The 24,468-nt window shown below is 37.8% G+C and overlaps 2 protein-coding genes across 5 annotated transcripts; both read left to right on the top strand.

Moving 5' to 3' along the window:
* Positions 1–335: 335 nt before the first annotated feature.
* On the top strand, positions 336–7,505 carry tceanc.L (transcription elongation factor A (SII) N-terminal and central domain containing L homeolog). The gene is made up of 2 exons (XM_018247031.2): positions 336–486; positions 5,508–7,505. The coding sequence occupies exon 2, from the start codon at positions 5,510–5,512 to the stop codon at positions 6,560–6,562; it is 1,053 nt and encodes a 350-aa protein (XP_018102520.1). The 5' UTR covers positions 336–486; positions 5,508–5,509; the 3' UTR covers positions 6,563–7,505.
* A 260-nt stretch (positions 7,506–7,765) lies between these two features.
* Positions 7,766–24,468, top strand: rab9a.L (RAB9A, member RAS oncogene family L homeolog). Of its 4 annotated transcripts, none has more exons than XM_018244966.2 (3): positions 7,766–9,000; positions 17,200–17,234; positions 21,741–24,468. In XM_018244966.2, exon 3 carries the CDS (start codon positions 21,763–21,765, stop codon positions 22,366–22,368), a length of 606 nt encoding a protein of 201 aa, XP_018100455.1. In that variant the 5' UTR covers positions 7,766–9,000; positions 17,200–17,234; positions 21,741–21,762; the 3' UTR covers positions 22,369–24,468.

Here is a 24,468-nt window from a genome sequence, read left to right as displayed (position 1 = left end):
AAGGGCAATTCGCCTTCATTAGCAAAACTTAATTTTCTTTTACTCACACATTGATATTGGAAGGGACTAAGGAGGATTTTAAGGGAAGCCTGCAGTGCCAGTGATAAAGTAAATTGGTTTGCAGCAACTTGTAGTATTCAGAGGATTGGCTTAGCTAAGAACATGCAGGCAGTAATCAAAGTGTATTGGCAGTTTTATAGCTGCCCTGTGTGTACACGTAGCAACCAAGCCTGCAAAGCAAGCATTTCTTTACATTTACAAGAACGTTTACACCTTTCGCGTTTCTGATTGGACAAAATTCGCGTCAGTTACGCTAGTACGAGCCGCGCCGCAGTTGGTGGGACACTGTTATGTTTCCGGGTAGTGATGTCATACGTCTTGCTGACGTGTGTGGGTTGTTTGCATCCACCCCATAGTGGCTGAATCCGTACATTTACATTAGCGCAGTGCTCCCGGTTATAGTCAGAGGAACGCGCAGTTCTGAAGGTATTTAGTGGGATTACTGCACTATGGTTTATGTGTATGCTTACTCTTCTAATCCTGGCGCTAGTGTATTTGCCTTTAATAGCACGGGTTGTAGTTGTGTACGCACAGTCAGTCACAATGTGTCCTCTGCCGGATGTTTTTTGTTTGTTTAGTTTTAGCAGCTCTGCCTTGTCATTATGCAGAAAGTTGATTGGGTTGTTTATTTGGGGGGACCCGCAGGTACCACTGTCACGTTTAGTCAGAAATTAACCATATTCTACAAAAGTATCTATAGGTATAATGTACATGTGATACTAAAAATAATCTTTTGTATACTGTACAGAGAGTATGTATGCAAGTGACTTAAAGGGGACCCGTCACCCAGCCATAAAATGCTGTATATTAAAAGTACTTTTCAAATTAAACATGAGATCCAAATTCTTTTGTAAACATGAGATCCAAATAGCTGTTGTAAACTCATTTAAAAATCTCAGCTGTCATTTAAATATTGCCTGCCCTGCCTCTATGCCTTAGGCATAGAGGCGGAATAGGCAATTACTTTCACTTTCCATTCAGCACTTCCTAGATGTCACTGATTTCCCCGTTCTCTTTACCATTTAATTGTGTAACCAGGGCATGGGGATGGACATCAGGTCCCCCATTCTGGTGCACAAACAAGATTCTGAGATGATAACAGTGTCCACAAAATGGCTCCTGCCTGCTTGCTATAATTATGAGTTCCCAGACTGAAGGAAACAAGATTCAAACAATTTATACAGTGTAATTAAAGTTCATTTTGCTTGACTAACGTGATAAAATAGAATTTGAAACATTTTTTTGGGTGACAGGTCCTCTTTAATTTCTTAAACTGCATAGAACAAGTCAGGTGCAAAACCGATGGGCCTTGTTTACAAAGCTGTGTAATAGGTTATTCAGAATACATTTTCATTCATCAGCCTATGGTATTCTTCTTACTCATGGCTATCACTTTTTTTTTTTTAATCAGTAAGAGAAAATGCAATATAAATATAAAAGTGTGATATTTATGTTGCTAAATATTTACCCCAGAAATGTACACCGTTATAGAGATGTCAGCTCCCCGATTCTGAACTTGTGTGATTGTTTTTATTTTTTGACCACAAGCCCCTGTATTCATCTGTGGCAGGTATATATTTGCTAACTCCCAAAAAATGCAAGAGGGGTTGACAGATATAGTAAATAAAGTACCCCCTCTTGTAAAATATAAGGATATTATAAGTTACCGAGGAGTTTCATGACTATATAAAAACACGAGGCCGAAGGCAGAGTGTTTTTATACAGGTCATGGAACTCCGAGGTAACTTCTAATATCCTCATATTTTGCAACTGGGGGTACTTTATTTATTATAATACACAAGTTTCAGTGAGTCATGTGACAGAAATGACATCAGAACTCACCTTTTATAACTGATGACATCAGAATTCACAGTTTATAAGGATATAATTTACAAGATATTCATAGCTTTTGTGTATTATATGGTATTATATTACACCACTTCAGAGCTGGAGTAAAGGTTGCCATACACGGGCCTTGATAAACTGCTCAATCAATCTGCAGGTGTAGGAGTTGGCAGATTATCAGCCTATGTAGGGTGCCTTATGATCATCTTGGCCAAAAATTTGCCAGATATTAATCAGACAGTTTTTAAAATTCCAGTCAGCACATCTGCATATTGCTTTAATCCTTTAATTCAGCATAGACAAATGCTCCCCTAATGATCTGATTATTGGCCTGGGGACCAAATGAACGCATCAGCCCTATATGGTACAGCACATAGTGGCCAGATCGGGGCAAAGATCCACTCTTTTGGCAACCTCACCAAATGAGCAGTTCAATCTGTCTCAGGTTAACACATTCAAGTTAATTGGACTGAGGAGAAATGATCAGGTAAAAAAGGGGTGTCATCAAAGTGTGTAATTCATGAATGTGTATGATTCATACCACCTCATAAATTGGGTCCGCAGCTTTTACTGACCACCTTTATGGGACAAGTCCAGCTCAGTCAGAGGAGAAATTCTTGAGTTAATATTATTGCAATTTTATTCAACACAACTGACCGCTCTTAACAATTCTCCTCACCAGATCTTCAGTCTCAATCTGCATTTAATTCACTGCTTCAATTTTTCCATTGCAGTTTTATAGCAATAATTTACACTACACATTAATTACAAAGATGAATAAATACATATGATTTTACACTGTAGTATGTGTTAAAATGGTGATGTAACCCAAGTTTTCACACATCTTAATAACTCGCCACCCAATTCTTCTGTATTTTAGGTCTTAATTAGCAGTTTTCAGGGTCTACGAGAATAAGAAAAATGGAGGAGGTTTACCCTTATGTGTGCAGTTTCCACCACACTACACCACACCACCTTGAGGATTATTTTCCTAACATTGTCAGCTTTAACATGCTAATAACAACTTTCCTGTGTACTTAAAATGTGAGGGAACTAGATATTTGTTGCTAAAGCTGGCTGCACACCTTGAAACCTGCTCAGTTTTGTGGGGTCACCAAACAAGTGGATCTCCTTACACTTCACCAATGTTCTGGGTCAAATTGGGCACTCAGTTGTTATGCTAGAGACCTTTGCTCACATCATACTGTGTGCTTACTGCAACGCGTTGAGCAAGGACCACCACATCAAAGTACTGATGTAGTCCTGGTGTGATTTTTAAACCTGCACGATCGCTATCTGGCTGCTTTTTGCCCTGATATCAATCAGATTGGCCCTCCAAGTAAAAACAACTATTTTCTCTGGTATGTTTTACAGGTGAATGATTATTTAGTTGTAATGGTCCTTCTCCAGAAGCACAGCTGGAAATGGTAGCCTGTAGTCTGCCAGCACACAGAGAATGCTATAGTGCACATCCCTATCGGAACTGCCAAGGGCTGCAACCATTGCATAGCATAATGCAGTTTTTAAGACTGGTTGTATGGCCACTATGTGAGTTATTTAGTAAAAGGCACTAAGTTTGCCCAGGAGCAACCATAAGCAGGTAGAACTTACTGGTCACCTGTTTAAAAAGCAAATGTATTATTGGTTGCTATGTGCTCCTGGGCACACTTGGTGCCTAGTAATTCATATGGGGCTATATCTGCTTTAGTAACCCATAGATTATCCATAAACCTAGTAACCACCAATATATTGTTCTTCCTATGCATCTAACATGGCAGATACAGTGTAGCATGCATATTATATGTTAATATATATTTATAAAACATGTTTAATATTGCTTTATAGCATATACCTGTCTTTTTGTTGTATATAATTGCACACTGAATTAGTTAATTTTAAGCATGCTGCACACTACACTGTTTATTATGCATTTACACGTTAAGGGCCAATGTAGCACCTGAATTTCATATGTGTGTGAATTATAAAGGTGAAGTGGCAGGTCTGTTTGCATAAGTTATTTCCATTCATCACTGCAAGTCTATACCTATGGGTACAAAGACTAACAAGAAAAATATGTAATGGTCTGTTTCTTATTTATTAAACTCAAAGAACCAAAGTCACTGATGAACTTTTAAGAAAAAATAGCATATGCAAAATGCTGTGGGTATTAGAACATAGTACAATACATTTTATTATCAGTTCATTGGGACTAATGCAACTTCAACAAGATGTGATGCAGGGAGAATATGAACCATTTACTTATTTATTACTTTACTTATCTTTGGGCTACAGCCCATCTCATGCAAGGGAAGATTACACCGCAACATGAGAACTTGTTATTATGCTGTACTTAAATAACCATTAAGTGGTGAACCTCCTGTATTTTCAGAGGTTTCGTTAGTCGGCATGTAATTTCTCCTGTAGGGGACTGTTTTATGCTCCTTCATATTCCATCAATAACAAGGTTATCATTTTTCTGCATGGATGAAATGTTGTTTGGAAACATAGCCCCCACTATGGATGCTTATTGCACACGTTTTCTGGGAAGAGCATCCACCCTAGTTGCTAACCAAGCTGAGCTTCCTGGGATATCTAGGAAAACCAAAAGCAATTCTTACCAAATATCACCATAATTTGCCATTATGCTTAGTCCCCAGTCACTGCTTTGGGCCCCCTACTGGAGAACAAGCAAAACAGTTTAGAATCTATTAATTTAGATTGACCTTTGGTGGGTACACCGATTTGAGAGCAATAATATAGCTGGTAAAAGAAATAGCTTCTCTATTCTTCCTGGTACCTGAGTTATTGGAGTTTCTTTAAACCTTTTAGAGCTTTAACCTGTGCCCAAATTTGACAGCCCAAGTAAATTGATTTTAAAAGTTTAAATACATAATGTTATATCAATTCATAAAAGATATCTCCTTCCAACATCTATTCCTTTACAAGTTTTCCTGTGTGTTGACCTGCTATAAAATTGTGAAGTTGCGCAGCGGACTTCACAAGTGGTATCTTCCTCCGTCATTTGATGCTCTTCTGTCAGTTCGTCGATATGGATTCTGCTGGAGCATGTACCAGCGCATCTAATTCCGGACTTTGGTTCAACTGTGCATGCTGCTGCAAGAGCTGTGCTGGCAACCTACAGAAGAGGTTCTGAAGCCAGGGGATGATAGCACTTGTGAACTCTGCAGTTTTATGCTAGGTTCAAACACAGGGAAACTTTTCAATTGAATATTGCAGGGAGTGCAAAGAAGGCGGGTGTAGCGAGGCTGAAGGTGGAGGCAGGTTTAGTTCTGCTTTAATGGTTTGTGCCTTTGACAGGGATGAGGCACACCTTTAAGTAAACTTTCATAACAACATCTATATGTGTATGTATGCACAATGAAGCAATAATATGAACAAGCAACATGCTTGGCAATAGGGTACGGTATATTTTTCCTTTGCTACAGTTGTAAGTGCATTGTATAATTCTACTATTAGTATTGCAGCGCAGGCCATTCAAGTATGGAATAGCCAAGAAAGCTACAGATTTAATATATTTAAACACTTTAATATTTAAAAAAGAAAGTCTTTTTTTTTTAATTTGTCCTTTTTCCCAACTGTAGGGATGCTACACAAAGACAGTAATAAGGAGCTTGTTTCCAGAGCATTAGAAGTGGAAAGTCTTCTGGCTGAGAGGAAATATGAAGACATTGCATTCCACTTTACTTATTTTGAAAAAGCAGTAGTCACATTAGGAGTTCTGCAGGGAACTGATATTACCAGAGCTGTTTACAGAGTTCTTAAGAGCTGTCCAGAAGGAGGATTGAAATTAAAGGCAAAACTTTTACTGTCCAAATGGAAAAAGCTATATAGGAGTTGCTGTGATACCAGCAGAATTTGTGAGCACTCTAAAATATGTGAAAAAGAATGTTGTGAGAAAGTAGCTGTTCATTTCCAAGATCAAGTTCACAATGGTGAACAACAAATATTAATTAATAAAAGCACAAGTATCCCATCTTCTTCTAATGAGAGTTCCAAATTCAAACCAAAGAATACTGAGTCAAGCACACAAGACTGTTGTGATAAACATGAGGAATCTGTTACACATGATGCAGTGCAAAAGGAGGTAAATGGTGAAGATTTTGCTTTGAGAACCAAATGCAGTGAGCTTTTGTGCCAAGCATTGAGAGAGGACTCTGAAAGTCAAGAGAAGTTACAGAATTTAGCAAAGGAGATTGAAGAGCACATCTATAAACTGCATGCCGGTAATGCCAAGAAATACAGAAACTGCATCCGAAGCAAAATTTCCAATTTGAAAAATCCTAAAAATTGCCATTTGAAGAAGCAGATTTTGTCTAGAGCTTTAAGTCCTAAGGTATTTGCCGAGATGGGTGCTATGGAAATGGCGTGCGATGAATTAAGGAAACTTAGAGCTAATTACACTGAAACCTGTGTTCAAGAGCATCAACTACCCCAAGGAGTTGACGGTGTTCACACCAATAAAATCAGATGTCGAAGATGTGATAAGTTTAACTGCACAGTAACAATGATATCTAGGGGAACACTTTTCCTTCCAGGTTGGGTACGAACAGGAAACCCTGATGAAGAGATGATGACATTTGTAATTTGCAATGAATGTGGTGAAAAATGGTACCACAATAGATGGGTTTGCCTATGAATTTGTACATTGGCCTTGAACTGTGAAGAATTGTGCTTGTGGTCGCTCTGTAAAGCTGAACTTTCTTCCTTACAATAGGTTAATGATCAGGACATACATTATTTATTCTATTAAACAGGATTTCTTTAAAACTGCTGTCTGAACTTATCTCCGGGTATAACCATAAATGTCTAATTTTAACTCGCAACAGTGCCACTCTGAGTACCATATGAATGAGAGTTTGACAATGTTAAAACATTATCATCCTTGGTAAAGCAATCAGTATCATTTTTTTTTACAATACTCTAGTATCAAATACATCTGTTTGTGATCAGTAGTTGTTCACTGAGAATTCTTTAGGGCAGTATTGCAGCCCCATCAGACATGTATAGGCAATGTAGAAAAGAGAGTAGAATGTTGAAAGGGGTGCCTCACTTGATTTGTGTTTAGTTATTACATGAGTGGCCCATACTTCATTACTAAAGCTGAATCCACCACACTAGTTTGGAGTAGAAAGACATTTTTACACAAAATGTTAATTTCCAAGCAATAAGCTCAAGTAATTGGTGAAATTTTAGATGGCAGTTTGAAATTGCTTTCTTTTTAAAGCATACTGTGCATCTGATAAACATAGAATATATTTCAAATGTATTTCCTTGCATTAAAAAAAGCCCATGCACACAAATACATTTTGAGGTCTAGCAATTCTTTCAGTAAACTCACATTCAGACTCCTTTGTTTAAGGGCCTATAATGAGAGTGTTGCAGTGACATGACCTACAGTTCATTATACATAGCTCCTTCTTATAATGTGAACTAAATTTCAGAGAATAAGAATCTTTCATGAAGAATTTGATTGTATGCAACCCCTAATTTGCATATGTAAATTAGGGTATGAAAGTGTTAAAAAGAACATCCCAGTCACTCCTGTCAGAATTATGACCCTAATTTTACCTACCCAGTGCCATTGAAATCCACTCTAAAGGTGGCCATAGATGCAAAGATCTGCTCGTTTGGCAATGTTGCCAAACGGGCGGATCTTTCCCCGATATGCCATTAACAGGCATGGCTATATCGGGGGTAATCTGATTGTTCGGCCGTATGGCCAAACGATCAGATTACGATGTGCCATGAGCTCCGGCGGGATCGGACGGGTCAAAATCAAACCTGACCGATCGACCAAACGACCGATCTGCGCCAGACGAAAGATGTCGGCACACGCCACACACGATCCGAAAATCGTACGAATCCTCGATTCGTACGATTGGATCTGTGTGTCTATGGCCACCTTAAAGCCAACAAAATAGGCAGAGCAGAGAGCTTGGCCATATATATGGGGCCAGTTGGAACATCTCCCACACATACACACAATTATTTACAACCTCAGCAACATGTGAAAAATTAGCTCCTTCATTAGCATACATGCAGATAATGTTGGTCAATCTATTAGGAGGTATAAAATGGAAGAAAAGAACTGACTTAGTCGTGCAAGTTGCACATCTGTAATTAAATTTGTCCTAAAAATCGTTACCGTCTTATGTATATTTTTTTAGGTACATACTAGTGGCCATGACCAAATTTCCACTTTGGTCACATGATTTTAGTGTTGGCAAGTGATTTAGGATCAGGTTTAATCATGTGACCATCACTCGACACCTGTCCAATTCGCTAACTTTTCTCAAACAGCATAAATAAGAAACCTTCGACCCATCTCTGCCACAATGTCTCTTACTGGCTGTCCTACAGATCACACCTCTTGGTACTAATGACACTCCCATTTCCACGTATGCTGTAGTCATTTGACATGAAGGTGCAGTTGTGTTTGCAATGTTGTTTTCTCTGGCAATCCAGCGGTGAAGTTCACAAGAGCTGTAAAGTCGAAGTTGGAGAGTCAGAAGCAATTTTGGGTTATATAAACAAGTGTGTGTGTTTGTGTGTGTGTGTGTATACTCCAAACACTACTCCAAGGGCATAAACATATCCAAGCACTTACCCAATCTCTTCTCAAAATTAAAATGTTAGCCACACAACACCAAGAGTAACTGTGGTTGTCCCTAAAAACTCAGCATCCATACACATCACTGCAACTATCGATACCCTCATACGCCTCTTCTTACCTGACCTCTCAGCAGCCATCACCCCCCCCCCATAAATCTCTTTTTACTGCTCTAAGCACCCCCATATACACTCCAAGCAAACTGCTCCATCCAACTCTATATATACACACACACACGTCTGAGAATCTCTCCAAACAGGTCTCAGCAACCACATAAAATTAAGAAAAATAAACTGCTATTGCGAGAAACACATTTCGATGAGACTAAAGAGCAGCAAAACCTCCTGCTTAAAGGTTTCCAACAGGACACGTGATGATGACGCTACACGTCACGCGGGAGTGGCGTCACGAGAGGACGAAACGCCTCTAGGAACTAGCCGAAAACAGGAGAGAAGGACTCGCAGGTAAACAGAGCGGGGGATGAACTGACAGCGTTCTGGGTACACTGGCTATAACTTTACACGAAGGAAACATACGGCTGATATGTCTGTTAAGCTCAGGTTGAATATACGCTGTACAACTTCTAATACCTTTGCAGGAGTCTTATATTGTAAATATGTTTGCTGCCTTCTAATATGGGATTGTAAAGCAGACTCCTTTATAATGCGTACAAAGATGCTATTGCAGCTCCAGAGCTGACATTCTTTATAGCCTTTTGCTGTACAGCTGTTATTTATTTTATTCCCATTTACACCGCACTTTACAGGGACTGTTCGTCATTCACATAAGTTTCTTCCCCAGTGGAACTGAGACAATATTTAGTTTAATCAGATACCCTGTCTGTTTGTTTGGTTTTCACTCCTAACACAGGTGTGGTAGGGCAAAGGACTTCTATTTTCTCCTGATAGTTAGAGCTTTGCTGTCATGCAGATTATGGAGCATTGATTGGTCATTTCAGGATATATTTACTGAGCTAATGTATTGTAGCGATGCTCAAATCTCAGGCCTTTTACTTGTACCTCCCCAGGTAGCCTGTGAATGTGAGAGAGAGCTGGGAGCTGTTGTCTGGGTGCTGCCTATTTTTATTTCTTTTTTGGCAACCTTTTCTATGTTCCTTTATACTGTAGTTGCTATTACATCATTACTTGTCTGCAATAGAAATTATTGCTGTAATTGTTGTTAGAGAAACGTTTATAAAATCATAGCTATACGTTACAGCTAATGAAAGGAATAAACAATACATTGCATGATTATTTGTATATGTGTCAGTGAAGCATGTAACACCATTTCACTCCGGAGCAAAATTTGCCTTTGCTTAATATTGTAAACATGTTTTCTTTATTTGCCCTTTTTTTGTTTTTGTTATTACTCAGATGTGTCAATTTAAAGGTGTTTTTCAGAATTTTAGCTAATGTTTTTAGTCTGACAGGTCAGACTTGGGTGTTGCCGGCAAACAGGTGGTGCCCATTTAAAAATACTGAGCAAATTTGCCAATGGGCAGTAACCCATACCAACCAATGCTGCAGGCTGAACAATGAAAGCAAATAGTTGGTTGGTTGCTGTGGGTTACTGCCCAGGTGCAAATTTGCCCAGCGTTTATTAAAGGCAAATAATTCAAAAACTATATATTAAAAAAAAAAAAAAAAGCCAGTTGAAATGTTGCTTAGAATCTTCAATTCTATAACACACTAAAAGTTAACTTAATTATAAACCACCCCTTTAATAGGGCACTCTTAGCTGCCTGTATGTATGCATATATGGTTTTCTTCAGGCCTAGATTATTTCATGTTAAGTTATTAAATGCCCTGAGGTGGCCATAGACGTAGAGATCCGCTCGTTTGTCAATGTCACCAAATGAGTGGATCTCTCCCCCATATGCCCACATTAAAGTGGGCGATATCGGGCTAATCTGATCATGGGCCCTAGAGCCCAAAAATCGGATTAGAATGCATCCGATACGGGAGGTCAAATCGCAGGACCGCATACACGCACAGATGCGGCCGCGATCAGGATATTTTTAACCTGCCCAATCGAGATCTTCCTGACTTTCAGCCAGAAATCGATCGGGAAAGGCCGTCAGATGGCCCCACACACTGGCCAATAAGATGCCAACTTGGTCTGCCAGCAGCTTTTATCGTCCCGTGTATGGGGGCCCCTTGTAAGCAATATTTTTCTTACCCCTGGTTATATCAAACCAGCTGCAGAGGGCTAACACTCAAAGCTTACTGGACTCTTCTTGCAATGTGCCCTCTGTTTGCTTGTTAAAGTATGTTCTGAACGAAAACATAACCAACATATAATTATATATTTATATATATCATTTGTATCCCTATAAATAACCTATCAAATAATTGTATCAAAGTGGCAAGTATGGCACCCAGGCCCAGGATACATTTGTTACTCCACTGTGTTTTCTTTTTTAAATTGTGCACTTAGGTCATATAGATGTCTGACCAAAGGGTTCTGAACTTACCAGGGGTATCACTACAAAATTGGGTATCATTTTAGATGATTTTATACATTTCTGATTTATTTTCCCCTTTTGAAAAAAAAAAAGTACAGGATCCCTTATCCGGAAACCATTATCCAGAAAGATCCGCATTACGGAAAGGCCATCTTACATAGACTCCATTATAATCAAAAAATCCAAATGTTTAAAATGTATTATCTTTTTTCTTTGTAATTCTAAAACAGTACCCTGTACTTGATCGAAACTAAGATACAATTAATTCTTACTGAAAGCAAAATCAGTTTATTGGGGTTATTTAATGTTTACATGATCTTCTATCAGACTTAAGGTATGAAGATCCAAATTATAGAAAGATCCCTGATCTGGAAAGCGCCAGGTCCCAAGCATTCTGGATAACAGGTGTAATACCTGTATTGAATGTTGAAAATGCACATTCCTCACATCAGCATTTGAAGCCCAAAACCATCTTTTTTTGTAATTCTCTGTTTGTTTGTAGGTGTGGGTAAAACTGATCTCTATGGATTTGTCATCTGGAACGTAATGTAATGAATAATTGCAGCTGTGCCATTAATGTAAATAATTGTGCCAAGTCATTTTATTCTCACTGTACTCATTTAGTAGGACAGCATTGCTTTTGTTTAAGTCTGGTACAGACAGTCACTGCTGTAACGTTTAGCACTTTTTGTTCTTCCTCCTTTATCTGTGCAAATTTTGAAATTAACCAGTTTGTGTCTGAAATGACTAGAGTTTTATTTCTTGTCTCAAACTGTAATTTGCTGTATAATAATTAACCATTCTTGGAGTTTTGTCTTTAGACATGCACTTGTCAAATGACCGCACAATATAGTTCTAATTGAAAATACTTTATATTTTAAGCACATCATTTATTAGTGTGTAATGAAGGAAAGTCATTGTAAAATACATTTTACATTTCGGATAGTCCCACATGTAGGGTTGCCACCTTGCTGATTGTACAAACCTGGATGGTGAAATCATATGGACAGGGCAATAAGTGGGAGTGGCAAGTAATGGCTTCAAGTTAGAACTGGGGACTATTGCTAATACACCAATGGCTTCTGTAAAAAAGTCCTCTATTGCTTTGTAAAAGCCTGAGAAAGGCATTAAGACGCATGTTTTTTTTTTTCTTACAGCTGGCTGCTATTTTACCCCCACAAAAGGCCATGATTTGCTAGGGAGATAACATAATAACCCCACCAGAAATAAGGCTATCATTAGTAAAATGCATGTTGCAAGGCTTGTGTGTGTGTGTGTGTGTGCATCTATTAAGCCTGTCCAATTTCTATTTAAAGAACAGTAACATCAAAAAATTAATTTTTTTTAAAGTACTAAAAATATAATGCAGTGTTGCCTTGCATTGGTAAAACTACTGTGTTTGCTTCAGAAACGCTACTATTGTTTATATAAATAAGCTGCTGTGTAGCAATGGGGGCGGGGAGGCAGCTATTCAAAGGAGAAAAGGCTCAGGTTACACAGCAAATATCAAATAAGCTCTGTAGAACACAATGGTGTTATCTGTTATCCGCTATTTAATCTATGCCATATAGCCTTTTTCCAATTTCCACCATTGCTACTCAGCAGCTTGTTAATATGAACTATAGTAGTGTCTGAAGCAAACAGATAAGTTTTACCAGTGCAGGACAACAGTACATGATATTTTCATTACTTCAAACACTTTTTTGGTGTTACTGTTCCTTTAAATGATTCTCAAGTTTTGCCATTGTGAAAAGTATAATATCTTGTGCAACTAGCTTCAACTGTAATTAGATGCAGCCTTTTTTTTCTGCTGAGCTATGACTGTACAGTATTGCTAGGAATACCCTAACTGTAACATTGTGCTGTAGAGTTTTTTGGACTTTTTTTTGTTCATGCCCCTTTAAGGTACAACATTTAATCCAAGCCTCTGTTTACTCATAATAAGTTTAAAGATCAACAATACAATAAAATGTCTTTATCCTAAGTCTCATCTGGACTTCAGACTGAACTTTCCCACACATTAATCTGTGCGGTTTTAAGGGGTTTATTTCAGGTGAGACCGGTAGTAAATGATTTGACAGCAGCTAAAAGGCAGCCTGTATAATGAGAACCCTTTTTATTTTTTTTCCAAAAAAAAGGATACCTGCAAACCATTGTATGATAGCATGAATTGCCCATAACCTATTTATGAACTTTAATGTTTATTCTGTATATTTGTTTGAAATGGCTGCTTTTGTGCCACAAAACTATAGGAAATATTGCTTTTCCAGTATGCAGTGCATGCATTCAAGATGCTGCTGTTTCATCCCCTTTTTATTCTTACTTGCCCATCTGCTGCATGTGATTTCTTAGAGGAAACACATGATTCTGTCATGTTGTTAATAAGTGGAATAATTTCTCTTATTACACACTGAGCACATGATTTGTGTTCAGTGTACAACAATTTTCTGGTTTGCTTCTCAACTTGCTCTCTAAAAAGCACTTTTATCAAGCCAAAAAATAAACAGAACAAGAAGTTAACTCTCTGACCTAATAAAGTCTAAACAAAAATATTTTTATTCAGCAATTCCAAAGTATCCTGTGCTCGCAGCACTGCCACCAGCATCTGTTATCCTATTATATATTGTCCTATTATATATTGTTAATTAGCAGTATGTAAAATAAAGAAAAAAAGACAGGTACCTTGTGACAGAGAAATCATTATCATTGTCTGATTTAAAGAGGCTGCAGTAACATCTTACAGAGCTATTATTTCCTCTATTAAGGTATATTAATTAGGCATATTAATAGGCGTAAATAGCGATATAATGCATAGGACCATTCTAAGGCATTTAGATGTACTTGGATCCTATGAAAAGTAAGAGGAACCCTTTATTGTTCCTTGAAGTTTAAAATAAAGCAGAAGGAATTAGCATTAATTCTACAAAAATTACTCGATAGGTAATTTCCCTGAACTGCCTTTCCTCCGGCTAGAATGTAAATCGTTGGCGGGATGGCAGTTGGATTGCTTTGACTTTCCGAAGTCGCCTGAAGATTCCTGGTGCGGAAACTTTGGAAGACTTCGGAAAACGAAGCATTCTGAGTGCCATGCCGCCAGCGAAGGCAGTTCAGGGATATTAGTTGCCCGAAGAAGAAGCGATTTGTCTCTGGGCGACTAATTTCTTGAAATAGGAGCATGTGTCTCTGCCCTAATATTAATGGAGTGACATTTGGCCCATACCAGTATGGCAACGAACAGCCCATATTGTTTGTGATCCCTATTCCTATAATGTGGGATGACTAACAATACATCATCGGTCTATAGCAGCAGCATTAATAGCTGTGTGCTATCTCTGCTGTGAGTGAGGACCTTAATGGGCATTATGAGAATTTTTGCCTTTTTAGGTCCATCGTTGCAGAAGTGACGTCTGCAAGTGATGTCATGCACATAATGTATTACGTCACTCTGCTGACAAGCACCAAAAAATGCACTCCTAACCCCTCAGTTTAGCTGCCAGTCTCCAGCGGCTGGAGAAATTATTAATTTTTACAAAAAAATTAATCATTTTGTTATATATAGGCACAACCTTGATTGTAGGACCTGCACCTAACCAGTACCCATCACTTCTCTATTTGCTATCGCTGTGCATGCCTCTGGTTCCTAACCCCTCCCCCAGTTTAACTGCCAATCACCGGCAGCTGGAGAAAGACAGGGAATCTTTGGTAGCAGAGGAGAAGTGTTCCAGTCAACCTGAACATCACTAGTGCTTATTATATGTTGCTAGGCAATGCGTTTTTCCCCCCATAGAGTTACATGTAACCTGGAAATGTAGAATCTGTGGTGCTGAAAGACTGGTATTTCTGTGTCATCACCATACATTCTACAATCTGTGGCACTCAAGAGTCTTCTCTGGTTTCTAAATTAAAAACTAAATATAAAAAAAATCTATTTGCTCTTTTGAAAATCGGTAATGGATTTCAGCAGAGGATTCTGCTTTATGTGCTTAGAATGTGTTTCCCATGAGAACTATTTTGTACAATCATCATTTGACAAGTGCATGTGATCTGCCTGGAAAAATAACTTAATCTGCAAATCCTTCTGCTATTGCCGTTTACAAAGACAGCCCTCCAAGAAAAATCTGGGGAGCATGAGGGTTAAATTATTAAAAGTCAAACCACCATAAGTACCCGTAATTACTGACACAAGGTTAATTTTGCACAGACAGAAAGCAGAAGTGAAACAAGTGCTACAAAAAACTGGATGTACCAATATTAATCAAAGGGACCTCTGTTCTACTATGTTACTGCTGTGAGCATAAAACAAATTAGCTCTCTTTATTTGCATTACAGGCGCAGCTGCGATTATTCAAATCTTAAAGGGGTTGTTCAACATTCAAACATTTTTTTTCAGTTCAGTTGTTTTCAGATTTTTCACCTGCAATAAAGACTTGTTTGAATTGCTTTCTATTTTTTTTATGTTTTCCCATAAACCAAGTTTTAAAGGAATTGTTTAGTGTAATAATAAAAACTGTGCAAAATAAAAAAAAAATTCTAATATAGTTAGTTAGCCAAATATGTAATGTATAAATGCTGAACATAATATTCAGAACATTACTTCCTGCTTTTCAGCTCTCTTGGTTTCCACTGATTGGTTACCCTGGTGAACAATCGGTAACCAATCAGTGACTTGAGGGGGGGGGCATGGGCCATAACTGTTGCTTTTGAATCTGAGCTGAATGCTGAGGATCAATTACAAACTCACTGAACAGAAATGTACCATGTGGCCCCCCTTCAAGGAGCTGACTAACTCAGAGTTAGAGAGCGGAATCTGGATTCTGGCTATTATATTAGACATACAGTCACTCCAGCCTTTATATATTACATATTTGGCTAACTAACAATATTAGAAACATTTTTTATTTTGCACATCCTATCTATTTATCCAGTTTTTATTTTTACATTGAACTGTTCCTTTAAGTTTAATGTTTCCGTCTTCATTCTGGCAGCTCAGTAATCCAGGTGCAGATTAGGAACTGTCACAATTTGCTCGATTAGTTGACATGTTTCTCAGCAGCATCTGTGGAATATCAGCAACTATTGTATCAATTTTAACAGCGGTCTTTAATAAAACCCAGGGATTCTACTCAGCCTGGCCAAAAATAAGAAATGTATCAACTAGCAAAAACACAGGCATCCCGTCAGATGCGTCAGAAATAAGGTAAATTATAGCATTGTCGAATGGTGTCGCAGAGTTGATCCGACGCAACTGTCGGATGCAGATGCTGTTGTGTCACCTCGGGTCAACGCTGCGACACCATCCAACAATGCTATAACTTACCTTATGTTATTTCCTTGGCATCCGATTTGTCGCCCTGCGTTTTTGCGAAGCACGTCTGATCGCTTCAAAATCCTCTGTGGAGTTCCTCCCATAGAGTTGGTGACCCCCACAGCTGCTTCAGAAAGACATAAGGTGAAAAATTCATCTTTAAACTTCAATATTAGAAAAACTGTCACAAATAGAAAATAGTTCACCAGCAATAAAGACTTGTTTTCAATTCCTATCCTAAAACAACTGAACTGTAAAAGTGTTGGAAGGTAAACAACTCCTATTTATACATAAATCCAGACACATTTATACAGTATGTAATGGCCAGTTCTTTTAAAGGGGTGGTTCACCTTTGAGTTCACTTTCAGTATGTTATGGTATGGCCAATTCTAAGCTACAGTTGTTCTTCATTATTTATTTTTTATAGTTTTTTATTTATTTGCCTTCTCATTTAAATCTTTCCTGCTTTCAAATGGGGGTCACTGACACATCTAAAAGCAAATGCTCTGTTAGGTTACAAATGTATTGTTAATGCTACTTTTATTACCCACTTTTGTTTTTAGTCTCTCTCCTAGAGTAGCCGAAAGCATTAACATGACGCAAAATCTTTTGTACTTAACAGCTTTATTGGCAAACAAGGTTGACAAACACATAGAAATTTGGACACCCTGGAACATTTATTGCAAATCTGACTGATAAATGCGTAAACATTTGGATTGAACTGAAACAGTACTGGCAAGAAATGTGTTGTTTGCCCAGATTCCCCATACTCACATACCCCACCCTTTCTAAAAGCTACTACTGAATGGTTAAGTATTGTATTTCTTTGATTGAAAAATAAATAAAAGAACGAGAAAAAAAATAATAATTATTTTCCTTCCTTTTTTTTTTTAGATGCTGATTGAACTGAACTGAAGTGTTAAAATAAGGTAACACTAATACTTTTCTAAGTGCCTTCTTGCCATACCAATCAAATAGCTGTTGCTTAGAAAATAAATTGTTCTTGCAGTTTATGTTTTACTTATGTTACTGCAATATGTTAATGGGAACAAAAAATAGACTGCTGAAAGCATACCATTTAATAATACATGCAATGGGCATTATCATTATTGTTGTGTTTGGCGTACTTTTAAAGGGGAAGTATTCAAGATGAGTGTGATAAAGTGTGCTGAACATACTATTGCCTGTTGTTTGAATTAGGAAATAGCTATGGTTTTTGTCATTTCTTAAGCTAAACTTTGAAAACTGAGAAGTGGACTTGTATATTCACTTTCCCATAAAATTCTCACCCACAGCGAGTTTCTATTGGATTTGAATAAATAACTTACATAAATGAAGCTTGACCCCCCCCCCCCTCCCCAAAGTTCCTCCTGGGCCTGCCTAGATTAATTCACATTCACTCAGGATATTAAACTGGCATGTTTATTTTTGTTATAATACTCTTATGTTAATGTATATCTCAGAGTATTAAACAATAGCTTGTACATACTGTAAGCTTGGGCTGGTGGAACACCTTCCAAGACAAATGTTGCCATTTAACCATTACTTTCTTCATGGGGTAAATCACATGGCATCTAATCAGCCTTGTTTTAGCATAAACAAAGGATGTTTAAGGAAGAAGACTGGCTCGCTCTCTCAGCAGAATAGACCAGAACTGTATTTCTGGTTATAGAGTTAATCCACTATGTCAATACAATGTTCCAAAAACGTGTTTTGTGCAGTTGGTGTTTTTAGCCTTACACTAGCAACACTTGTGACAGGAGACAACAATTGTATTGCTTGTTTTGTAGAAAAATTCTAATACCCTCCTAGAATATAGAATTACCTTTAACCTTGAGCTCTAAAATCATTCTCTAATTTCGGCAGTTCCTATAATTGCAGTAGCAATGTAGATCATTTTATTACCAGTAAACAACCCCTGCTCTTCTCCCTTTTGTTGTGCCTGTTTTGGTAGCAGTAGTATATTGTGCAGGGGGATTATTTGTGCTCTGGGAATCCCCGCTATCTACCTTGGAAGGACCAAACATGAAGTAGCTCCAATTTCCTTGTTTGCTCAAGCTACAGAAATCAATTATCTCTTTAAAGTGGACCTGTCACCCAGACACAAAAAACTGTATAATAAAAGTCCTTTTCAAATTAAACATGAAATCCCAATTCTTTTTTTTTTTTATTAAAGCATTCATAGCTTAGCATAGCTGTCAATCAAATATTGTCTGCCCCTCCTCCTCCGGGGCAGACAATTACTTTCACTTTCTATTCAGCACTTCATAGATGTCACTGCTCTCCCCACATTTTCCAAGTTCTCTTAACCATTTAATTGTGTAGCCAGGGCATGGGGATGATGGACATCAGGTCCCCAATTTTGAACAAGATTCTGAGATGATGCAAGGCTTGCCTTAATAAGAGTGTCCACAAAATGGCTCCTGCCTGTTTGTTATATTTATGAGGTTCCAGACTGATGGAAACAAGATTCAAGTAATTTATATAGTGTAAGTAAAGTTCATCTTGCTTGACTAACATCATGAAATAGGATTTCAAATATTTTATTTGGTTGACAGGTCCCCCTTTAAATTGCAATTTGTGCAACCTTCTAGTTGGAATTTCGAGATGGGTCCCTTACAGGAACAGTAACAACAAAAAAATAAGTGTCTAAAAGTAATTAAAATATAATGTAATAAAGTAGATAACAGATAAAATACCTTTGTATTCTACTGGGATTATCTGATATATAACCTGAGCCTTTTCTCCATCTTGAATGGCTGCCCCAATGGCTACACAGGAGCTTGCTTATATAAACTATAGTACTTTTTCTTAAGCAACCACAGAGAATTTACCAGTGCAGGGCAGAAGTACATTATATTTTAATTCATTTTAGACACTTTTATTTTTTGGTGTTACTGTTCCTTTGAGTTTCATGTTATCTGGTAACCTAAGAGTAACAGGTGGAATAAGAAGCAGGGCACCATAAACTGAAGCTAGTACAGGACATTAATGCAGAGGCTAGTGAATTGACACACGGACCAAGAATCAGCCTCCTCTGTAATTTAATGTTTTAGGAAATGGTTTTGGGTTAAACCATTCTGTTTGCTTGAGATTAGGAAATAATTTGGCCAAATGGGTGAATCCTTTCCACATGCACATGGATTTCTTTTATAGGGGTGGTTAGCCTTAACGTTAACTTTTAGTATATAATAGAGTGGCTACTTCTATGCAACATTTCAGTTGGCCGTCATTTTTTCTTTTTTTTGTAGTTTTTAAATTGCCTTCTTCTTCCGACTCTTTCCAGCTTTCAAATGGGGGTCACTGACCCCATCTAAAAAAACAAATGCTCTGTACTGCTGCAAATGTATTGTTATTTCTACTTTTAATAATTGTCTCTTGTTAAAAGGATATTGTCCATCCCCCGCATCAATATCTCCTTCCTAGCATACAACATGAGGGAGTGAAGTATGATTCTGGCTGCAGATGCATATCTGGGAATTGCTGTATACATGTATGGGATCCATTATCCAGAAACCTGTTATCCAGAAAGCTCCGAATTATGGAAAGTCCATCTCCCATAGACTCCCTTTTTTTCAAATATTCCAAATTTTTAAAAATTATTTCCTTTTTCTCTGATATGAAAGCAGTATTTTGTACTTGAACCAAACTAAGATATAAATATTCCTTATTGGAAGCAAAACCAGCCTATTGGGCTTATTTAATGTTTATATGATTTTTTTTTAGTAAACTTAAGGTATGAAGATCCAAATTACGGAAAGATCTGTTTTTATTCCGTATGTATTCACTCTTAGCAAGCCATCATACTACATATTTACTTCTACTACGTTCCCTCTCTCTGTCTGAGTTCCTCAAGACTCTGTTCTAGGCCCTCTGCTGTTCTCGCTCTATACAACTTCACTAGGTAAACTTATTCAGTCGTTTGGACTTCAGTATCACCTTTATGCCGATGACACCCAACTCTACTTGTATACTCCTGATCTTTCTAATTCTGTCCTTTCCTTTCCCAAGTTACAGACTGTCTCTCTGCTGTCTCCTCCTGGATGTCACAGCGCCACCTGAAACTGAACCTTTCTAAAACAGAACTCATTATATTTCCTCTAAGGTCTTCCTCTATACCACAGATATCACTCACAGTAAACAACACCACCTTTCATTCCACCACACAGGTGCACTGCCTAGGAGTTATCCTAGACTTGCATCTGCTTTTTCAGCACACATTCAAACACTTGCAAAATCCTGTCGTTTTCAACTGCGCAACATTGCCCGAATACGACCATATCTCAGTTCAGAATCAACCAAAACACTTATTCAGTCTCTCACCATCTCCCGCCTTGATTACTGCAACCTACTGCTTGCAGGTATTCCACAAGTCACCTTTCACAACTCCAATCTGTTCTAAATGTGGCCGCTAGACTCATTCATCTATCTCACCGCTCAACACCAGCTGCTCCCATATGCATGTCCCTTCACTGGCTCCCAATCTCCTCTAGAATCAAATTCAAATTACTAACACTCCCATTCAAGGCCCTTAATAATGAAGCCCCTCCCCATATTTCATCTCTGATCTCCAAATACACTTCTTCATACAACCTTCGCTCTGCTTCTGATCTTTGCCTCGCTTCTCCTCTCATCACTTCTGCCCATTCTCGACTACAAGACTTCTCTCTGGCTTCTGCTTTTCTCTGGAACGCTCTGCCTCGAGCCGTCAGGCTTTCTCCTTCTTTCCAAACTTTCAAATGCTCCATAAAGACCCACCTGTTTAAAGAAGCTTATTCAATGTACCTTAATTAATCAATCATTGCTGTATCATAAATCACAAAATTGTTTCTAAAATCCTAAAGTCTCAATTGTACCCTAACCTTTAGTTTGTAAACTCTAATTTGTAGGGCCCACTAATCCTATTGTACTCTGTAACCCTGGTTTATTATCCTCCATTTATTCCGTTTGTTATAACTAAGGTAAAGCACTGTGTATCTTGGCGCTATATAAATAAATCATGATGATATTTATTATTCTTGATAGTTTATTTACAGTACATTTGTTATCTAGTGTGACTTTGATTGCTATATACGAATTGCTTACTTACTAATTGAAACTTGCAAAAGTTACCATGTCCTTAATTCTTGCAGTGGCTCAATGGCTAGAGACTAAACAAATAAGCTGCCAAATTCCTTTTGGCAGCACCTTGTAGTCATGCAGTTTATTGTGAGAGCTACTGAAATGTTAAACAGCAAGATAACTCACATGGAAGTATCTTCGATTACACTAGCTTCTGTGCCGCAGGGTACCAATCAAACGCTACATAAAATATGAATACTTCATTTTTTTTTTTACTGTTTAAAATCGCATATTTAATTTTAATACAATTTCAATATATATTCATTCAAATAATTCATCTATTTATTCACTTTTACATTATTTTGTGGTTGCAGATCATCACTTTAAAGGAAGATCATGTCTACCAAATCCTCACTGCTGAAAATAATTCTTCTGGGAGATGGAGGAGTGGGAAAAAGTTCTCTCATGAATCGATACGTCACTAATAAGTTTGATACACAATTATTCCACACGATAGGTGTTGAGTTCCTCAATAAAGAGCTGGAAGTGGACGGTCATCTGGTTACAATGCAGATCTGGGACACTGCAGGCCAGGAGCGCTTTAGGAGCCTGAGAACCCCTTTTTACAGGGGATCCGATTGCTGTTTACTTACATTCAGCGTTGATGATTCCCAGAGTTTTCAAAACCTGAACAATTGGAAAAAGGAGTTTATCTACTATGCAGATGTCAAAGACCCAGACAGCTTTCCCTTTGTTATCTTGGGAAACAAAATAGACATCACAGACCGCCAGGTGTCCGTTGAAGAGGCCCAGGCCTGGTGTAGAGACAATGGAAATCATCCCTATTTTGAAACTAGCGCTAAAGATGCCACAAATGTTGCTGCAGCATTTGAAGAAGCTGTTCGGAGGGTTTTAGCCATAGAGGATAGATCAGATCAACTGATACACACAGATACAGTTAACCTGCATAGAAAACAAAAGCCAACTACTTCCTGCTGTTGACTGTTGCATGTGAAAGGCAATAACCCTTTAACCCCTTTATCCCAGCCATGCAAGCCCATAAAGTATGAGTGGGTGGCCATGCATGTAGCATTGTTTGGGTGAACAAAATGGAGAATATCTAATATTTATGTCTGCCAAGACATCTAATCAAAATAATTCATATTGGTTTGGCTAAGACAGAGCTGTTCCAGCTTGTTGCACAACGAATGGTATCATTATTAAAAACATATATTTGACTTAGGATATAATAAAATACTTCGCTGAAGTACAAGTACTTGTTTCTGTGGACACGTTAAGTTCTTCATTTTATCCTCTTATTGAAATGTAGATATATGGTCTTTGTAAATGTTCTGCATCTCAAAGGACAATGGCACACGGGGTGACTTTGACCACTTCTCTGTCCAATATTTTTTTGTCCAAAATTGTGCCCATCCCCTTTCCATCTATCGCAACACCCGAAAAGTGTTGGTGTTAGTTCTAGTCAGGCGATTGTCTATTGGAAATGTGTTGATCCACATTACCAAGTCACCTGACAAATGTTTTCAGGCAATTGTCACAGCATTGCCCTCCCTTCCCCCAACTAACTAAAAATTGGTTTAAATTTGCCCATTGTGCCATATCAAATTGGCTACAGTTTTAAAGGTTTCAATCTGCAGATTTACAAACTAGAAGTATCGAAGCAACCAAGAGGGGGGTCACAGTCACTGTGTAGACCATATAGAAGTATAAGATTCCAGTGTATATGTGGAAAATTAGTTGTCTTTTAATTTGAAATACTTTTGGCTAATTAAGCAAGTACCTCAATTTTAATACATTGAATCATGCTTATTCTAAACCAGTGCTGCCCAACTTCTAAGGGCCATATTTATTTAAACTGATACCTTTCTTTTGCCTCTCTTTTGCATACCCTTGCTATTCTCCTTTATTTTTATCCCTTATTTATTTTCTTTTATTTCAAATGTGTTGTATGGTGTTCCTTCAATCCCCAATACTTTTATGAGCTCCCCTAGCCCTGTTTTACTCTCATAATTTTCTGCACTCTTTTCTCCCCTTGATTCCCTTATATTTTGCTTTTTAGATCTTCCGCTTTTTATTGGCGGGCATCCCCCATTGTTTGTGTTATGTTCCGTAACATCTTTCAGTTCTTTTTTTTCTCTTTCAATTTTCCATTGCTTGTATTGCCTGTCATATGCAGCTTCACTTGCATAAAAAACTAAGGAACCTTACCTTTAATTGGTTTTAGTTGAATCAATTGTCCATTTTCCAATCCCTGTCCAGATTCTAGATTACTTGTGAAATAGCCTTAGACCAGGGGGTCCCCAAAGTTTTATACTTTTGAGCTACATGCAATTGTAAAGAGAGTTGGGGAGCAAGGCGAGCATGAAAAGAATTCCTGGGGATGCCAAATATGGGCTGTGATTGGCCTACAGTAGACTCTGTTACGCAGTACACCTGGTTTTTATGCAACCACAACTTGCCAGGAATTCAAAAAGAAGCACCTGCTTTGAGGCCACTGAAAACAACATCCAATGGGTTAGACACTGGAATGAGACACTATGTAGTCCCCACTGAGCACAGGGCAACTAAAGGCAGACTTGCAAGGTTGTATCAGACTCATTCTGCAAGTTTGACAGTAGTGTGCTGGAATATTTAATACTATTGGTCATTTTCAGCTTTATTGCCACACAAAAAAATATTGTCTTGCAGTCCTGTTCATTAAAATTAAATTAAAACAATAGGCAAAAAGTATGTTCAGCAGTGGAACAGCAAATCTCAAGTCCATTTCAGAAAAGCCATAGTTGCATACCTCATTTCAAAGCACATAGAGAAATCTAAGGAAATAAAATACATTTAATTAAATAAAAAAACTTGAATGTTTGTAAAGCACTGCTTGGGAATATGTTGTTGTTTTTAATTCCGGAGGCAAATTAGAAATAAAGTCTAATATTTAATAAACATTCCATGTTAATGTTTTGGCAAGAAATGTAACCATATCATTTTTACAGGTACTCCTTGATAAACTTAATATTTTGTTTTCTGTTCTTAATTCTTAATATTGCCCAGTAAAGCTGCAATAGAAAATAAAAATGTTTGTTTGTA

The sequence above is a fragment of the Xenopus laevis genome, chromosome 2L (assembly GCF_017654675.1).
Source record: "Xenopus laevis strain J_2021 chromosome 2L, Xenopus_laevis_v10.1, whole genome shotgun sequence".
Lineage (NCBI taxonomy): Eukaryota > Metazoa > Chordata > Amphibia > Anura > Pipidae > Xenopus > Xenopus laevis.
The sequence above is the reverse complement of the archived record's forward strand: the minus strand, read 5'-3'. Positions and strand labels throughout refer to the sequence as shown.

Bases quoted from the DNA above. Each gene is read 5' to 3' on its own strand.
- rab9a.L (XM_018244966.2), top strand. From the start codon at position 21,763: ATGTCTACCAAATCCTCACTGCTGAAAATAATTCTTCTGGGAGATGGA.
- tceanc.L (XM_018247031.2), top strand. From the start codon at position 5,510: ATGCTACACAAAGACAGTAATAAGGAGCTTGTTTCCAGAGCATTAGAA.